Source organism: Alligator sinensis, unplaced genomic scaffold (assembly GCF_000455745.1).
Source record: "Alligator sinensis unplaced genomic scaffold, ASM45574v1 scaffold309_1, whole genome shotgun sequence".
Classification (NCBI taxonomy): Eukaryota; Metazoa; Chordata; order Crocodylia; family Alligatoridae; genus Alligator; species Alligator sinensis.
The window spans coordinates 837,391-857,673 of NW_005842080.1; the positions used below are offsets into that span (position 1 = coordinate 837,391).

The 20,283-nt window shown below is 41.3% G+C and overlaps 1 protein-coding gene across 7 annotated transcripts in view; it reads right to left on the reverse strand.

The window, feature by feature from the left end:
- MPP7 (membrane palmitoylated protein 7) overlaps window positions 1-20,283 on the reverse strand; it is a 236,338-nt gene that overhangs the window by 38,921 nt on the left and 177,134 nt on the right. For 5 of the 7 annotated variants that reach the window (XM_025204421.1, XM_006023780.3, XM_025204418.1 and 2 more), the window contains one exon: window positions 2,154-2,192. The exons of the other annotated variants lie outside the window; for them this stretch is intronic. In XM_025204421.1, the coding sequence (XP_025060206.1) occupies window positions 2,154-2,192 (39 nt within the window). The remainder of the gene's footprint in view (window positions 1-2,153; window positions 2,193-20,283) is intronic. 7 annotated transcript variants of the gene reach the window in all.

A 20,283-nucleotide genomic window follows, 5' to 3' on the forward strand; every position in this document is an offset into this window, starting at 1 on the left:
TTAGGGTGGATAGGAACACATAGGCAGGAAGCCGAGTAAAAGAACAGAGAGATAAGGAGAAAAGACAGTAAATAAGAATGGAAAAGATGGTATGAAGACAGCAACAAAGAAAATGTGAGTATAAACAACTGGACAGCTTTACAGCTCTTTTGCAGTCAAAAGAATAACTGCATTATCCACAAGGCAACCATCACACCCAGAAAGGCATGCGTGCGCGGGGGAACTTTGCCTAAACTAGCAGGAAAAAGGGCCCCTTTAAGAGTTCCCCTTCCCTGTGTTCTGGAAGGAGTCTTCCTCTTTTCTACTTCTCTTGCTCTCTCTCTCTAGGTATGGAATGAGGGGAGGTGCTATCACTTGGGTTGGTTTACGGGACTTCAGTAAGGTATTGGGTATTGCACCCTTTACTTGACCTGTGGAATTAATCATCCTCGACTATGTGGGATTGCTACCATTGCTAGGTATTGCACCTGGGGGAAGTTATAGAAACCCAGTCCCTACAGCCTGAATCTCATCTCATAAGTGGATTCAGAGCTCCCAGCTTCTCATAAATGAGATTATCCTAGATTTAGTTTTTTGACGTTATGCACATTGTACTATATGCCTTGTCTGCAACTGGGATGGAATTTTATCCTTCACTACCACATTGGTTGGGACACATTTAAGCAACAGCCACTGCATCTTGACTTTCTTTCTATGTCCAGAGCAATGGTATTTTCTTATTCAACAAATCTGCTCTCTGTGTAACTGACCCCATCTGATAATTTTACCAACAAAAACAGTATTTCACTGCAAGGTCAATAGCAATATAGAATAGGTGGATTTTATTCTAATTCACCTGCCCTAAAATAAGACAACTACCAGCTAAGATCTGAATGCAGGATTATCATGGTTGTCTTCTAAAAAATGAAGTTAAAATTACAGCATGGATAGCTGGAGGTTTAATCTTTCCACTTCAAAAACTTTTGAAAAGGAAGTCATCGAGTGACAGCGCATTTGGAATCATCTGCAAAATATAGTTTTCCAGCTGTAGTTTAGTCCCTCATAAAACCAGACATAAAACTGGTACTCTGTACGGAGCAGTAAGTTTTCCTCATATCTTCTACACAAGGATTTAAAAATGGTGTCTGAGTCCTGGAGGATGGCAAAATCTAGGGATCAAGCTGTTAGAAGCTTGTTTTGTAGTATGGTTTATATAACAGGCATAAGATGGAGGTTTAGGAGCAATAGATTGCTCAGTTCCATATTCTTCCCAGTTCTTTCCTCTTAGTATGGGAACATGAATGGTAAGAGAAGAACTGGTTGGCATAAGATCTATCTCGGTCAGCCTACTCCCGGGAGGGGTGGGGGGGGTGGAGAGGGAGGGGTAATTCCTTTCTGGATCTGTCAAGTGGCACAAAGAGGCCTCAGAAGAATAAAAAGTCCTGCCCACTAGTTCTTCAAAACCTCATATTAAGGTTCAGGAGTTAAAAAGCATCTCTCAGAGCTTCTGTCTTCAATTTTCCTATTGTTTGTAATTTGAAAGCTTGAAACTGGAATTAAAGGCTGTTAAATATTATTCTATTTTAGGATAAAATGTATCTGCTGGAGTTAGCTACACCTCATTTTACTTGAAAGTAAAAAGAAAGAAGAGACCACTTGTATATTAGTGTTGAAATCCCAACCTATCCTGATGAATTAGACTTTACAAACAGGAGTAATGAAAAAAGTAAGAGAAGAGAATGGCTCAATCAAACCTGGAAAGAGTCTCTTTAAACCTTCACTCACCTTTTTCATGATGCAGTAGATGAATTGATCTTTTTTTCTAATATTTCTTACTATAGTTTGTCTGTTTAGTTTCTCTCCAAATTTAAGTCATGTAATCTTACCATGTAACAGTATCTTGTAGTTGCATAATATTATCTTGACTATAAAAAACCCAGTGTTTTAATAGCTTCTGAATGTCAATGATAATAAACAAGTATTACAGTAACTATGTAAATCCTTTATGTCAAATCCAATGAGCCATTTTTATTTCAACATTCATGCTCTTAAACATGCACCACAAGGAGATCTGGATGTCAACTGCATTTTGATACCCCCAAAACAACAAGACAGTATTTCCAGGAAGAAGCTGAAAGAAAGGAAGAAATTGTCTTTCATAACTAATTGCTCACCTAAATAGGTTCCACTGTAGTGACCAGCATTTTCAGCATCTTCTGGACGAAGTGTAAAAGCGTACAGAACAAAAGCCAAGAAATAAAGCAGAATAGTTAGAAGCCCAGACACAAACGCAGAAGAGTTACTGTAAATGACACCCGTACAAAGCACAGCATAAAAAAGCCATTGATATAAAAACATAAAACAATTTCAGTTGTTTTATATTTTTGCTGGAGGTATTCTGGACTTTTGCAGCATGCATACTATAATATTCTTACCTTTTTACACAGTGCCTTTTCATGACAGCAATGAAAAAAGTATTTTAGAAGGGTATCTAACTTTATATTACTTGCATTTTATCATCACTTTAAAAAGTAGAAAATATGATGCCATTTAAGAAAACGCAAAAATACTTAATGTAAATCAAGCTCTCTGGTAAACTGTATTATCAGACTTCAGCTTTAAATTTTGGCTCACTGGATTAGACAGAAAGGTTTTTGATCAAAAATGTGCCCTTTCATTTTATATAAAATGGCTATATTTTTACATGCCAGAGGCCCTTTGATCAAAAATATGAGCTACATTTTCTAATGCCTTTATAAACAAAAATCCTTTTAGGTAGGAAAAAAACCCTATAAGATATCAGCTGCTATTGCTTTAACATATGTTGTAAGTAGCAACCTAGTCTTCACACAAAAGAAAAGAAGTATTTTACATAATATGGGGGGATTTTTTTACCATGTTTCAAATAAATACTCTCCTCAGTATTAATTATAATGGATTTGAAAACAATTAATGAGCTACTGTATTTTGCCACAATGTATGAACAGAAAAAACAGACCTCTTAGGGCCCTGTAATCAAGTCAGAAGCCAATTCTATAAAATCCATCCCACTCAGTAAGTTCTACCAAGGCTATTTTACGTATGGCACTGCTCCTCTTTTTTGCACGTACCTTTATTTCCCAGCACTTAAAAGAAATGTAAAACCATTTATAGCTGTAGGTCAAATTATTGACCGCTATGTAAGACATCTAAGATTAGCTTGAGGGATATTTTTTAAACATTTTTTAATATGATTCAATATTATTGGTGGTAATATGGAAGCTTTGTGTATATAACATCTCTTATAAACTTTGAACTACATTCAATGTAATTCTAAACACATGTTCTCTAAATAAAATTACTGCGCTATGCAGGGAAACTTTTGTACATGTACCTTCAATTTCCTCTGAGAAGCACAAAGAAAAAAATAGGAAAGGAAATGATTAGATGGCTGAAAACATAGCTGAAAAATGAAAAGTTAAATCTGAGAAGAAATAAAAATGCACCTACCACACTCAATCGTTTCCTCATCTTAGAACAGCCAAAAAAACAGAGTATTATTGTTTAATACTTTATAATAGGAAAAAAATAGCTATATTGAGCTACTCTAAATGCTTTTAGGTAAGTATTATATTGCAGAGATACTCAAATTTAGATGGCCTTTAAATGTTTAAGTTATGCTTGTATAAGAAGAGTTTAAGGAAAAAGGAACTCCATCATCATGTATTCTTCATCTTCTGCTATTGATTTAACAGTTGGGACCTATAACCTTATCCAGTTGTGAGGGACATCTATCTGGAATTAAATTTAGATGCATGTAATGCTGCTAAATCTTCACATGACGATGCGACTGATTTAATCTTAGACCAGGACTTCTACCAATCTTCATGTAGTTTTCCACACTTTGGAGCTGCTGCTGCAACTCAGTTCTAGGAGCTATTTAAGTGTCTATATTTATAACTACATGAAGTGCCTGGAAAAAGTAAATTATTTATCCTTTAATGTTTATTCTGACACTATCCTATCACAACAATTTATATGTCTAGGAGTCCAAACATACAACTGTAATGTAATATGTACTACAGACATAGTTTGCCAACAGTAAACTAGAACAACTCCCTAGCAGAACTGGTAGCTCTAAGCTTTTCTTCTCTAATTAGGGGGTTGTTGCATGTTATAACTTGCACGTGATAAAATTATGGAATGTTATGCACAGATCTGATTTGGTGCTGGAGGGCTAGCAAGCAGGGGTGTGGCTAACAGCCAGGATGCCTGGGTTGTATTCCTGCTCTGGGTGGGCTGGGGGAGAAGGGGAAGAGTACTGTGCTGCAGGAAGCCCTCAATCCCAGCCAGCTGGCCCCACGCCAGGTGGTTCCAATGACCTGGTCTAGCCCCCCTGTATCAGGGATCGGGTACCCATCTTTCTCCAGAGCTAGGCAAAAGCCATGGGAAAGTTCAATTAACCATGGTTAACTGAAATTTTCCCACGCTGCCTGGGCATATTTCCGCCAAGCCATGCCAGATCTCTGCTGGCCAGGTGGCTTAATGGGGGATGTGGCTTCCTCTGCAGCCCTGTGCATTCTTGTCCTTGGGTGAGGGGATGGGAGAGAGATGTGCTGCAGAGACTCTGTGGCTCTATGCTCATAGGGGAAGCTGGTGTACAGAGTAGCCAGAAAGGGGGAGGTTGTGGGGTCTGTATGGCAGCTTTTCTTTCTGGCAGCTCCATGCTTCAACTTCCCCTAGGAGCATAGAGCTGCAGCCACTGGAAGGGAGTTTTGTGCAATGAGAGCACAGAACATGCTTCCCTCTTCTTTCTGATGGCTCTACGCTCCTGCTGCACAAAGCCCCCTCCCAGTGGCTGTGGCACTGCACTCCTAAAGGAAGCCCAAACAGGGAGCTGCCAGGGGCCTGGTTGGTTTAGGGCTGCTGTACTGTGTAGGGGGCAGTCCCCTGGCAGTACCAGCCCCCAGACTGTAGAGCTTGGGTAGGTGGGTAGATGATCCACAGAATAGGAGTGGGGAGCCTGGGAGTGGTGCAGTCTGGGGTGCTGGAGGCCTCCAAATTGCTTGTTTTCTCTCCTGTGAAGCCAACTAACATTACTGCAATACAAGCTGAGTAGCATGACCCAAAGGTGGTACTCACCTGAAGTAGCATAACTGTGAGACACATAGAGATCACTTGGCATGAGTTTTCCTGCTTTACTGCACTGACACTCACATTTTAAGGGCCTTTAGCATGGCCTAAGTATAACATGTAACAAGGCCCTAATAATAGTGTAAGATGTTAAATACATTTGTATAAAGAGAAGAGTACATATATCCAACTCCGGGGAAAAAGGGAAGGGTGATCCCAGCAAGTCAATATGCTAAATTGGACATGCTGTTCTCAAAGATAGGATATGCTAAATGTATTCCCAGCTCCACATGAGTGTCTACGGAGTCCATGGTGCAAAGCCCATGCTTTTCTTTGGAAGGTATAAGGTTGATTCTTGAGATGGTATTTTTAACCCCTTTTTCATTAGTTTGTATCTCAGGACTCAGAGATATAGGATGGTTCACAACTCTGTCTAACCAAGTACCAAAATGCACCTTTCACCTGTCATCTGGTTGGATAGACACAAATGCTCTTTGGTAGGGGAGAGAGAATATTGTAGCATGATATCCAGATATGGCCCTTTCTAGGGCACCTAGAAAGCCTATTTACAAGTTCTACTTGTTTATACAGAAGGTGACCATGTGGCATTAAGAGGTTGTGAAGAGGATGCTAGCTGATTCACTCAATCTGAAGTCTTCTAAAAACCTGGAGGACTTTTTTGACTGAGGTAAAGCCTTGGGATGTTTCTGACTTTCTTGGCAGTCAGCCTAGCCCTGTGATTCTGAAAATGACAAGTCCTCTTGAGGCTAGACCTGCAATGCTAGGTCAGTTTCTTGGGAAGTACTATTCCTTCTCTCCTTGCTAACAAGTTGAGGTGAAGGTTGCAAGACTGATCCTTGCATTATTTCACTTGATAGAAAGATCGTTATCCCCATATCTCCTGTTGTACAAGTTCGTAAGTTTTTATTCTACCTCTTTTTGCAGGAGACAAAGCCACAGATGTCTGTAATCACACATTTTTGGAGAGACCAAAAGACACTCCTGTTCCATATTGTGTGAAGATGCTACAGATGCCCTGTCCAAAGACCCTTATTTCCGAATGAAATCTGGTATTCTGACAATTAACTCAATATATGCAAAATAATATGGGATGACAAACTATATATATACATATATATTATATACACACACACACAATACATTTCCCAGTTCAGAAACTAGCAGGGTGATATGGAAGCACTGTACGTCCATTGTCTAGAAATCAAATGGGAAGAGATGAATGGACTCCATGTTTTTGTCCCAAGAAACTGGACTTCTGAAGTTAAGGAGATGGTTTCAATCATCCTTGTAATAATCTAAGGATATCTGACTTTTCTAAGGCATTATGTGGTGTCACTAAGTAGGAAGAGCAGAAACAATATGGCATCGTACTAACTGCCAAGTGTTGTGCTGAGGTACCTGAAGCAGCTTCCAATTCTGGTTCCCTTACTACCATTACTGCCTCTCTTCCCCTTTTGGCTACTGTGTTCCACCTTGGTTTCCTTAACTACTTAGTCTATGGTGAATAAAGGTATTCAGGAAACCACTAGGTCCTGACAGCTCTTGGTGCAGTGACACAGCACTCACCTAACAGTGCTAAAACTGGTTATTAGCTAAATGCCAGTTAGTTAACATGATAATCACCAACCCCTACCAAAGTTGGAGGTCAGTTACCAGGTCACAAAGGGTGAAGTTACACATTACACTTAGATCATGCTAAATCTGTGGAATGTTAAACAATGTTAAAGTTAGAATGTACTGTGAGCAGTCGCAAATTAAGGCTTAATACTAGGGCTGTGCAAAACAGCACTGTTGCATTTCGACGTTTTGATGGAACAGTGTTTCATTTCGAATTTCATTTCAATTTGAAACTGCTTTTCCATTTCATTTCGTCGAAACAGTTTAGTTGTTTTGATGCTGTTTTGACGTTTCACCCAGCTAAATCTGTGGAATGTTAAACAATGTTAAAGTTAGAATGTACTGTGAGCAGTCGCACATTAAGGCTTAATACTAGGGCTGTGCAAAACAGCACTGTTGCATTTCGACGTTTTGATGGAACAGTGTTTCATTTCGAATTTCATTTCAATTTGAAACTGCTTTTCCATTTCATTTCGTCGAAACAGTTTAGTTGTTTTGATGCTGTTTTGACGTTTCACCCATAGGCTATAATGGGGAAGCTTGAAACAGCCTACAACTTTGTCATTTTTGCCCTGATTTGGATGAAACTTGCAGAAATGGCGCCCCTTCTGAGGGCAAGAAGCCTGCCAAGTTTCTAGGAGATAGGTGCAGGGGTTTCAGGGAAATTGCACCTCAAAGTCTTGAAAGCAAAAAACCCATGTCACGTGTATATGTTAAGCCACAGCACGGTCAAAACTGCAGGTTTGCTAGCCCCTGCTAAGGCAACGAAGCCTGCCAAGTTTCAAGGAGATAGGTGCAGGGTTTGGGGGAAACTGCACCTCAAGCTGCAGACAAGCAGATCTCGTGATGTGGGTAACACTGTGTGTTAAGGTGCAGGAGGGTGAAAGCTGTGGGCTTGCTAGCCCCTGTTGAGGCCATGAAGCCTGCCAGCTTTCAAGGAGATAAGTGCAGGGGTTTCTGGGTTCCAGGGCCTGCACCCCTAGCTGCTGAAAGGCAAAACTCGTGCCATGGATGCTTGTGGGCCTGTGTTTGTCTTGGGGCACAGAGGGGTGAAAAACTGCAGACCTGCTAGGCCCTGCTGCGGCCACAAAGCCTGCCAGCTGTCAAGGAGATAGGTGTAGGGGGAGTCTGGGTTCTGGGGCCCTGACATGGGTGGGTGACACTGTATGCATGTTAAGGTGTGCCCTCATTCAGCTGACACCAAGGCAGAAAGCAGGGCAGTTCAAACAATGCTGCCTTTTATGCAGTTTTTCCATCCCTCCCCCAGAGCACTGGGATTGGAAGGGACCTCAGGAAAGGATGACAGTTACTGGCCAGCTACACAGTCAATAATGACAGCACTTCTTTCCCCCCTCCCCTCCTTACTTTAGTTTCTGTTTCCCTGCAGGCAAGCCCAGCTTGAGCTTAGAAACATTTCAACTTGCCTTGTTTCGTTTTGAGCCTGTTTCAAAGCTCACTGTTTCGTTTCAATTTTGCTGTTTCAAGCTTGAAACAAGTCGAAACAGCCTCGAAACGAAACTGCTGGTGAAATTTCGCACAGCCCTACTTAATACCATTTACTGCCTGTACTGCTCTGACTTGCCACTGGAGGGCTGGTGAACAGAAGCATAGCTAGAAGCCAAGCCACCTGAGCTCTATCCCTGTTTTGTTACAGAGATGGAGGAGGGATTGGGAACAGTGCACCCTGGGATGCTAGAAGACTGCAAACTGCTCATTTCATTTTTATGCCGCAGACTGAAGTTACCCTAACATGCTTAGTTACCATAACATGAGCACGAGCATGGCCCAGAGTTAACCTTTGTCTGAAGAGATGCAACTTTGATATACTCCGAGGGCACTTAGCATGAGTTAATTAGTTTTAATGTGTGGACACTCACATTTGTGTGTCCTTAGTTTGATCTAAGCATATTGTGTAACTTCATCCTTCAAAGATTCATAGATTGTAAGGGGCTGAAAGTGACCTCGCAAGATCATCAGGTCCACCCTTACAGCATGAAGCTACTACTAGCAGCTCTGTGTATATGAAATAAGTACACAGGGACAGCAAATATTTACATGTGTATGGTACCAAAGGTAAAGACAGACCAGACTGGTATAGTTTGCCATGCCAATAAGATATTATGGAATGGAAACAGGTAGCTCCCAGTAATGAACTAAGAGACTAAGAATGCAATGGAAAGCAAGGAACAATTAAGAAAAAAGAATGACAGAGATGATAGAAGAGGAAGCCCTAGAGAGAGGGAGGAAAAAAAAAGACAAGGAAAAATACATTCTTCAGAGAGATAATGGAAATGCAAGGGAGGGTTCATGATTTTATACATTATTCAGTATAGAAATGCTGTATTTGGGATACAAAGATCTTTTAATTAAAAAGTATTTATAACTGTGTAGGGGTCTCATGGGAATGGGACCATTTACAAGGTTCAAAACCTTGGGCCACTTAAAATAAATAAATAAATAAATAAAAGACCTCAACTGCTTCTGGCCTCCATAGAGTCATAAAGAAGTAGGGCTCGAAGGGACTTCCACAGGTCATCTACTCCAAACCCCTGCCTAAAAGCAGGATCATCCCGATTCAAACCACCCCATAAAACCACAAACTAAACTCTATATAAGACTACCATCAACCCTGACACAACAAAGACCTAACACCCTAACCTAACACAGGGAAATCAGGGGAACCAAGCCAGCCAGTGTCCTGTTTCTATAAACGCTGTCAATATATACTCAAGAGGTCCCAAGGTAGAGGGCCATGCCCCCTGCAAGAAGGCAAAGACCCCCACAGTCCATATCAATCTGACCATGGGGTAAAATTCCTTCCTGACCCCAAATATGGCAATCAGTCTAACACTAAGTGGAGGGGCAAGACCCCCTAGCCAGGAATCTCTGGCTTTGCTCCCAACAGAAGCATTGGCACACCCCAGTTAAAGTTCCCAGCCTTGGCTGTAGCCAGTCCAGCCCTGTGTTAGATTTAACTCTTGTTCTTCCTCCATCATGTTTTTGTTAAATTAATTTTGTCAAAGGCTCATAGGCCTATAATTAGACCCAACAGTTTTGTGCTAGCCCCTGAATATAAGTAAATGCTACTCTATTGCTCAAGCTCCACTTGGTTCCAGTAAGCAAGTAAGGAACCATAATGAACAAGAATCTGGATTTACAGCAATCATGCCCAAATGTGAACAGAATGTTCTTGATTCGGTAGATGCAAACAGCCAAGCATTTACAATTTGGGTTTGAACTGTTTCATAATGCTCATTTTGAGGTGTTGATTGTGTGCATGGGCGATTGGGGGAGACAGTGGAGAGAAAAGGGGTTGTGAATCAAAGGGATTTTTAATTAAAAGTAAATCTAAGGTGATCAAATTTGATTTCACTATATTCTGTTCAATTTGAATATCTCTACCAGGATTATTTTGAAAGTGAAGGACTGCCTCATGGTTAATGCCTGGGATTCAGTGCAGAGATATTTAGAATCTAGTTTCACTTTTCCACTGTTGCTTTATATGATGTTGAGAAATTTGAACTCTGTGTAAATTTCCTTATCCATTTCATGGTCTCGGGAAACAAATATTTGTAAAACATTATGGGATCTTCAGATGGAAGACACTACAAATGACAAGTGATCCATGAACAAAAATGCTAAGTTAACAAAACAGGTATGTCTATACTGATACATGGGGTCAATAAGGAAGTCACCCTCGATCAGCCCACATGAGCTATTCTTCTCCATCTATATCATAATTTTCAGCACATCCAAAAGGCATCCACATTGTGCTACCTACTTAGAAAGCAGACGCCTTCTAGAGATTAGCCTGTAGACTACCTCTCTCTTCTCGCATATGGCAAAGACAGAAAGCAGAGTGTGAGAATCTCTTTACAAATTGAGGAACAGGTAATAGTGACATTGTTGCTAGCACACTTGGACTAAGGTCTGCACAACAGGGGACACTTCAAAGCACACTACAGAAAAGGAAAAACTACAGCTCAAATGAGGAAGAGTCAACTTGAAACCTTAAAGTTCAACAGAAGTTCCAAGGTTAGCCTGGACTATTGCCAGAGGCCACACACAGGGCTTTACACCATAGATGGCTGGTCCTTATGGATTTTAGGGGGGGGATCTTAAGATTGACTCTAGTAACAGATGCAGGCAAAACCTAAGAGTAATATTGCAATACTTTGTTTTTTGATATAATTGTATGTACATGGGGCATTAATGTATCAAACATACTATACATAGATGCTATGAGTGGATAGGTGATCAAACGTGAACGGTCTTATTGTAAGAAGCTGTAAAGTCCTACTATACATTTCTTCTAAATGTTTGGCTCTCAAAATTGGTACGTACAATGAATTCATTCTTTTATTCTGTTTAAATTTTTTTGTTGGCAGAATGTGGCCTTCAATCCACAAGACACTCATCTCTGAATAAACTGGTTACATCTTGTTTGAATGAATACCATTTGGCTGCATTTAAATATTTCCTCTTGTTCATGTGGTGCCAATCACATATGGTTAAATCAAAATTTAAAAGTAAAATATGTTTTAAAGCCTTAAAAAGACTGTATGATGATGACTTTGCCACAATAAGTATCTACGCTGAACACTGAAATACAAAATAAACAGCTTTTCAATGAAGATGTTTGAACATCTCTTTCCATCTTTGAGAATTTTTTCCTTTAGTCAATGCCAGTTATGTGTTACAGCAAGTATAAAGTATCCTTGAAAATGACAAACTGTTTCTTCATACCAGAAACCACACGTGTTGGAGCATACGAACAAACAATCCATGCTATTAAGGCAAAACTAAAGTTTACATCGAAGGAAAGTCATGCCCAGTTGGTATATTTACAATTTAATGAATTGGGCATATTAACTATTTTGCTGCTTATTTAAGTAAATTTATATTCCTTTCCAAGAGATTAGATAATTTCTTTATCAAAAAAGTGAACAGTACCAAGCTACAGATATAAAAAGTTTGGCTTCTGTTGGCCACAACTGCGGTACTTAGAGTATTTCACCCCCTCATGCTATTTTCTGAATAGTTTTCCATTCACACAGGATCTTGCTACACCTCATCTTAGCCTAAATGGAAGCTTTTTGCACTGTCTGTGGACTACCCTGTTCAGCCTCTAATGTGTGTGTATACTGGGGAGTCATACTTATAATATTCCCCCAGTAAATATTATCTTCCTAAATTTTTATTCACTTAAATAGCTAAGTTTTTAAAACTTCAGCCAAAGTGTATAAGTTTCTAATGAGGAATAGGAAAACTTTGCTGAAGTTTGAACTGGGTTTTGATTTAAAGCTAACATATGAAAACACCTTGCTGAACAGGTGCAATTTGGACATCTCTGCTTTAAAGTATGTAATTCTAGTAAAAAGAGAGTTCTGAAAGTGCATATTCCAAAAATTAACCAAGTAGCTTAATTGCAACCTCTGAACATGGACCTTCCAACTCCTAGACTAGGGGTGGGCAAAATATGGTCAGCTGAAGGATTTTGTCCAGCCCATGATGGGTCCCTCAGTCCCTCCCAGCCCAGGTGCAGGGGGCAGCCCAGGTCATGATGCATGCAGTTGATCCCGCTGGCCCCAGGTGTGAAGGAGGGATAGGGCAGTGTGGCAGCTGGACTTGCTTCCAGCAGCCCCAACGGCAGTGTCTACTTCCAGCAGCGGCCACTGTCAGACCCGACCCTGCTGCTTGGGCACCCCAGTAAGTTTGCCTCACACCCACCGCTGGACGCAGGACCCGCGTGGGCAGAGCGCATGGCCGGGTGGATGGGATGGGATGGGACCACATGAGGGTGGGAGCAATGTTCGGGAGTGGAATGGGGAAGTGAGGCTGGGGTCATAGGCCCGAATCTTGGGACAGTGATGGTGCAGGACTGGGGCAGAGCTGTGATTTGCTCCCCACTTCCCACACATCCCTGCAATGGCCATGGGTTTCGTGGTTGGGGGCATACAGGGAGCAGATCATGGCTCTGCCTTGGCCCCAACCCCATGCTGACACTGCCCCAAGATCCTGGACCCGGCCCCAGATGTAGCTCCCCACCCTCCCATGGCCCTATCCTCTCCAGCTGCCCATGTGCCCTGGCTGTGTGGGTCATGGCCAGTTTCCATGGAGACCCTGGGATAGCAGGGTAGTGACAGCATGGGGCTGGAGCTGGGGCCTTGGGCAGAGCTACGATCCGATACCTGCATGCCGCTGCCTGCAGAACCAGCACCTGTTGCAGGGGGGTGCAGGTAGCAGATGATGCCTCTGTGCTTGGCCAGGATGGGGCCCGGGCTGAGATCTTGGGGAGCCGCATCTGGGAGCAGGACAGGCAGGTGCATGGGACCAGGGCTGGGATTGCAGGGCCCTGTCACTGCCCTGTGATCTCAGCCCCAGCCCCGCCTTCCCATCCTGCTCCCAGATGCCACTCCCCTGGATCTCAGCCTTGGCCCCATTTGGGCTGAGTGTGGAGCACAGCCACAATCTGCTGCTCGCATGCTTCTGGCAACAGGTGCTGGTTCTGCGGGCAAAGGCATGTGGGGAGCAGATTGCGGCTCTGTCTTAGGCCCCAGCCCCAGCCCCATGCTGTCACTGCCTCACGATCCCAGAGTCTCCATGAAGACCAGTCAGGACTCACGTGGCCAGGTGGATGTGATGAGATCACTTGTCTTAGGGAGTTTTGGTGAGCTGCTGTGTGGGCAAGTGGGTTGGGGGGGGCGGTGCTGACCCAGCCCGCAATGGCTCATCAGAACTCCCCAAGTGGCCCACAAACCCAAATAATTGCCCACCCCTGTCCTAGACAGGCAGCACTTTGGCCAATTATCCCCCCTTCCATCCTCACCAGTGAGGGCTTTGGCTTTACCTGTTTTATTGATAGAGATGACATATTTTGCCTGAATTTCTATGCTCTGTGGCTTTGCATCATAAACAGACAGATTCCTAGAGGAACCAATATAGTTTTTGTTAATACTGCAGTATGAAGCATGCGCTTCCTGGAGGGCTCAGGCAATAACTGTGCATGTTCTCATAGAGAAATGAGTGAAGAACTCAAAAGGACAGATGATCACCTTCCTCTATCCTCCCACATCAAGTTAAAGCTTGTCTTTACATTCAAAGCCCTACAAATGGAGGGTGGATTTAAGAATTAGGAACCATTAGGCAAGCACACTTGGGGGTGTAGGGGTTTAATGTGGCTCACACTGACTGTGCTGCAGGATTAAGATGAGGAATAGAAGGATGCTGTAAATAAGGACAAGAAAATTCTGATGCTGAAAGGAAGGAGGAAACAGGTTGGGAGACAAAGCAGGGATGCAAATGAGCTCTCAGCAGTTTATAAGTTTAGCTTCAATAGTTTGCCAGCATCTTGTGTTGTGTGCAGAAATAATAACAACAAAAATATTCAGGAATGAAATATTTAGTATGTTGTCTTGCATGTCTCCATTCCTTTTCTTTTCCTTCACATTTTTCTTTCCTTCTACTGTATATCTTAACCTACATATTTCTATTGTCAGGGCTGTTTTATCAATCAAATCTTTCTGCAGCATTAATTACTAAACAAAAAATGTCTAGTGGCAGTTAACACTGCAATAGGGGAGATGCTATCAATTTCTTCTCTACTCGGCCTGGGTGAGACCGCAACTGGAGTACTGTGTCCAGTTCTGGGCGCCGCACTTCAGGAAGGATGTGGGGAAGCTTGAGAGAGTCCAAAGGAGGGCCACACGCATGATTAGAGGCCTAGAGACCAGGTCATATGAGAAGAGGCTGAAAGACTTGGAACTGTTCAGCCTGGAGAAGAGAGGACTCAGAGGGGACTTGGTGGCAGCCTATAAGTATATCAAGGGCATACATCAGGGCCTGGGGGAACATCTGTTCACCACAGCCCTCCAGGGGAGGACAAGAAATAATGGGCACAAGCTGATTGAGGATCGCTTCAGGCTAGACATAAGGAAAAACTTCTTTATAAGTCAATTGCCAAGGTTTTGGAACACGCTCACCCCAGAGGTGATACAGTCATCCACCCTGGCGATCTTCAAAAAGCATCGTGATGCCCATCTTGCTGGAGTCATCTGATCCCAGCAGTCTTTCCTGTCCAAGTGCAGTGGGGCTGGACCCGGTGATCTGTAAGGTCCCTTCCAGCTCCTAACAACTATGAAACTTAAAATCTTAATAGCAAGAAAATAAGAGTGAAAGGAATAGATATGAGCTTTTCTTTCAACCTTCATATTATGTACAATGCCATCCCATAATGCACTTGTATATTCCATAAGGCTTTCAACAGTTTTCCCTTCCAGGTCCAATAGATATCTCAAAGGAATATGTTTCCCCAATTTATTATAAACTTGAATGCAAAACCTTAAACAAAGACATTATATGGTTTTTATATTAATTTATCAACATGTCATCACATCTTTAACATATTCCACACAGTTAGAAAGTGATTCTGGCTGAATATTAGGGAGGTCATTATTAAGGTGTTATATTAAAAGACTGAGTTTCACCAAGCGATCATTAAAAACTCAGAGAAAACTCAAATACTATATTCTGTGTTTTGGTCACTGGCATTTCAATGAGACTTCTATAAAAATAAAAGTTCAATGGGCCAGTCAGAACTGAACTCTAACACCATAACACTACAAATATTGCTGCACTGTCATTCTATGTGACTCCTACTTTTCTACCTTCCTCTCCCCAAGTCCATTCACTTGTGTTGTGTTACCCCACCGAATACAATTTGCTCCTCTCTCCCCCATCATCCTGTTCTAATCTTCCTCTCTCTCCACATCATCACTATCACTTCTCTAATTGTCATCTGCTTTCCCCATCCCTAATGTTTCCCTTTCCATTATTTTACCCATGTTATCTTTTACTTGTGCTGACAATTTTCCTGTCACCTTACTTGGAGTGTCAGTCCACTATTATATAACATTCCTATTTTCTAAGGGAAAAATGTGATTTTCACTCATTTTTTAATGCAACATGTGTGGTTTTGCCCCCATCCTCTAACACCATCTATGTGATAGAGCTTCATACTCTGCCAATATGTGCATTTTTTTTAATTAAGCATTTCTTTGTGCCCTATACTGCCACAGGATTTACTTATTTCTGGTAGATGCATTTGTTTATATAACAAACAGTTGACTCTGCAGACAGGAGACTTAAAACTGTTACCTGCTTGTGCTATAGTTAAATTCTCTTAGCATTCTACTATAAACTTATCTGTCTGATACAAGTATAACTATGACTTTTTTAAATGAACAAACCACCCCCACAAATGCTAAAAATAAAAATTGAAATTGCTACCGAAAAGCTTGTTTAATCCCAACCATGCAGCTGGTCCAATAAAAGCTATCACTCAGAAAGCCTTGCCTCTTGCATATTTTTGAACCATCACAGCTACAACAGCACTTTAACATGACCAAAATCTGAGTAAGTTCTTTTCTGTTATGAGTCTATTATTGAACACACAACACTGCTAATTTATATAATATTTTTGCTATGCATTTGAGATTATGGACAGAATACAAATACTACAATCCACCACACAGTTAGCTCCTCCTTCAAATGAAGTAAGAATTCTGATTTCTCTTTAGAAGTTATTTCTGTAAGGAAGGCCAGCAATCTTGCACTAGGTTATTATACATGCTGCTGGCTGTTTTAGGTCTCTGTTTGGGTGGCTCCACTGAATATTATATGCATGATACTAAGCCTAACACAGCCCTTCTTCCACTACTTGAGCTTTACTAAGGCTTCTATACCTTCATACACCAAGAAAACAGAATACATGCAGAATACAATGAGAAACGCCCACTGGGCTTTAGTCAGGGTATCCTTTCACAAAAAGTGAACTTGCCAATGGAACCTTGTACTTGAATACCCTTTAAATGACCTTTCCCCACCACCAACCCTGCCACTAGTATCCAGAATCTGTCAAAGCAAGCTGTCACCTACAAAAGCTTATGCCTCTCTGAATCAATTAATCTCTAAGGTGCCACCCTGCTCTGCCTTCTGACCAATATCCAGAACAGTAATAGACCTCACTAAGGCTAAATGAGAAGGGAAAACCACTTCCACTAAAGCACTGACAGTTCTATGCTGCCATGGGAACGTACAGACCAAGCACTAGATCACTGCTGCAGATTTTACCCGCTGAAGCAATCTTCTTTTTTTGTACACAATACAAACATACAGACATTTATTTCACTGTGATTCAATGAGAAGCCTTGTCCTTTGACTTGGGACTTTTGAAACTTGGGTTTCAACAGCTCCGCATTTGAGGGATGCCACAAACACACTTTAGAGAAGAATGACAAAAGGAGAGAGGGAAACCTCTGTGATGAAACTGGGTCTAACTTGAAAATACCTTAATGTGAAGGTTTTAAGCAGCTATAGGATGAAGCAGCTGAATCCTCCCACTTTCATGGTGTTAGTGATACTTACGAACAATGCCTGGTTAATAGCCAGAAAGAAAAATTAAATCTTTAGACTTGAAGGCAATGGAGAACAGAGTCTATGCAAAATTTAATTGAGGCTCCTGACAGTCTAAGTGAGGTGATTCTGGCTGACTTCACAAAGCCAGTAAGTACATAAAGAACCACCACCAGGAAAGCCTGTCAAGGGGACCCCTGAAGGCTCCCTGCAGTATACAGTGGGTTACAGTTTCCTTTTTTTACAACTCTCACTGGGGAAATTCTGGGACCAGATGAAGCGGCAGAAATCTGTATCTTACTCATAGATTCACAGATGTTAGGGTCGGAAGGGACCTCAATAGATCATCAAGTCCGACCCCCTGCATAAGCAGGCACGAGTGGAGCCCAGCTAGATACTCGTCTAACCTCCTCTTGAAGACCCCCAGGGTAGGGGAGAGCACCACCTCCCTTGGGAGCCCGTTCCAGACCCTGGCCACTCGAACTGTGAAGAAGTTCTTCCTAATGTCCAATCTAAATCTGCTCTCTGCTAGCTTGTGGCCATTATTTCTTGTAACCCCCGGGGGTGCCTTGGTGAATAAATACTCACCAATTCCCTTCTGTGCCCCCATGATGAACTTATAGGCAGCCACAAGGTCGCCTCTCAACCTTCTCTTGCAGAGAGAGAAGGTCAAGAGGTTCTCTTACTCTTTATTTCTGAACCAGAAAGATAATTTTCCCCAAGTGATGGTAGGTTCTTTTTGTCTTAACTTTAGGTTGGTGGCCATTGGTCTGATACACTCTGACCATCTTGAAAGGAGAATTCAAAATTTGTAAACAGTGCTTCTTGCAAGCTGTGGAACACTGGATCCTGAGCCAAAGGAAGAAATTTGAGACTGATTCAATTAGTAAGTCTAAACATTGTGAACAAGAGGGATATCCCTAGAGCAATCAAACATGTCACATCTGATCTGAGTTTCCTCATTTACCCATGGTATCAGTGATTCCTTCTTCTCCCCTACTTGTAACAGCTACAAAACTTGAGTCTGTTCACAACCACCAAAAATAGAACAAGATCTGAAACACTTCCTGGGGCAACTTGTATTGTTCTGGGGAAATGGATCTTCTTATAAGCTAGTCTGTCTGGATATCAAGTTTTATGACCAACTAGGTAGCTATAAAGGATGTCAGGTGACATGCTACCCATTCCATTATAACTTCTTCAACAAATCTGCTTCCAATGTCACCTTCCCCAATACTGTCTGATACAACAATTTTATTGCCTGTTTAGATCTGTGCAGCTTGTTTTCCCATCAGCTTCTGATCCACAGTATTCACATACAGGAAGGAGTTAGATTTCTCAATCTCATAACAAGGCTCTGGATGATGATAAAGTACATAACCTTGGAAAGAGCAATCTCTATAGTGAACTTTTTTCAAGACTTCCTAGTACCCTCATAGAAGAAGCAAGTGGTATGCTCTTCCTTGAGATTTGACCTGAGAGAATGTCATGGTCATGTAAATTCTTCCTAGATGTACCTAGGACTTTACACACTTTTTATATGAAGACCTGCTCCACAATAAAAACTCTTGCCTGGTCCCAGGGTAAAGGATGGCTTTCATCTCAGAACAATGCCTTCTCATATCCAGTAGTCCTGAGAAAGTTGTAAGTAGCAGATAGTGAAAGATTGCCCCAGAGGATCTGAAGTAAGACAGACCTATAAATGCGACTTCCAGAGCTCTCCTCTTCCCCAGAAAGTCATTGTTGCCTAGTCAAAACCGAGAGTCTGATTAAATGGATAAGGCTTAGATGCCTGACTGCATGTTCCCCATTAGGCTGAAGCTTCAAGAGAGTTTATGTGGAAGGGGCTTTCTCTTCATCTGATCTCCAAACAGAATTAGAGGCATTAATCAGGGCTGTGGATAAAGAGTACACACCACAGCTTTCTCTGAATCATAGCCTAATTCCCTCAGTACTTGGAAACAAGACCTGCATCTTCTAAGGTTTACTGAGTGTCCCACAAAGGTTCCAAGCAGAAAAAGCCTACCACAGAGGGATCTACAATGGGCATAGTGTTGTTGTACCACCTGATGCACCTCTTGGAAGGTACTACTGACTAATGCTTGAGAACCATTTGTTTAAAAACTTCAAGATAGTGAAAAACCAGAAGAGAAGCTACACACTAGAAGCATAAAAGCTTATTGATACTGATGCAAAGCAAATTGAGTTTACAGGAGCAGATTAGTCATAAGCAGAAAGTGTTCATCAGAAAAAAAAGGTTACTGAGCAACAAAAGATTTAAAATGCTATGAAAACTTGAACTGATCTAGTGTCAACATATTATAATTTAGCCCTTACGGCTCCACAATACATTATTGAGGTATTTTCATTCAATATTGCTGTCTGAGTAACAAAGATTGCTAAAACCTAAAAGCTGTTTAAAAAGTATTTAACTAAAGGGAACAAAAGTTGTAAATTTGGGAAAATTTCAAATACATAATATAATATTTCATAATATAACAGTGCAAACTCTAACAACCATTTTGCTATTATAGCCAACACCCTCAGTTTTGTTATAGCTTTAATGGTATAATTTTGGGGAAGTGAAAGAAAAGACACTGATGGAAACTTCAGGATTAGGTTTTGTAGATTTCTAGTTAAAAATTTAAACATGTTTTCATTTCAAATTTAGATCTGATCATAGACTGATTGAGCACAATGAGAAGTATTTTGAAATGAGCCTGCACAACTAAAAGAAATAACAGGTCAAGTGAAATAGGCACTGATACTTAAACCATATGCTGATGTAAATTCCAGTGGAGAGAAAGTATTTATTTCAATGTATGTGCTTGCTTAAGAGCTTTTTCCTCTTGTATTGTGCAATAGCTCTATTTAAAAATCAACACCATTAAAAATAAATGTTTTATAAACATAGTAAGAAAAGATTACATCAGAGACTGTCATGGAACTGTACATCCCAACTTAAAAAACAAAACAATCAAAAACATGGATGCCTAATTTAGGAGGAAAAAAAAAATCAGTATGCAAAGTCGTAAGTACCTGAGATTTTATCTTTTTCAACATTAACTCCATCTAAAAATGATGACGTCCCAATTTAGTTTGTATTTATTACCTATAATAGTATTGTGGTATGTCAGCAGG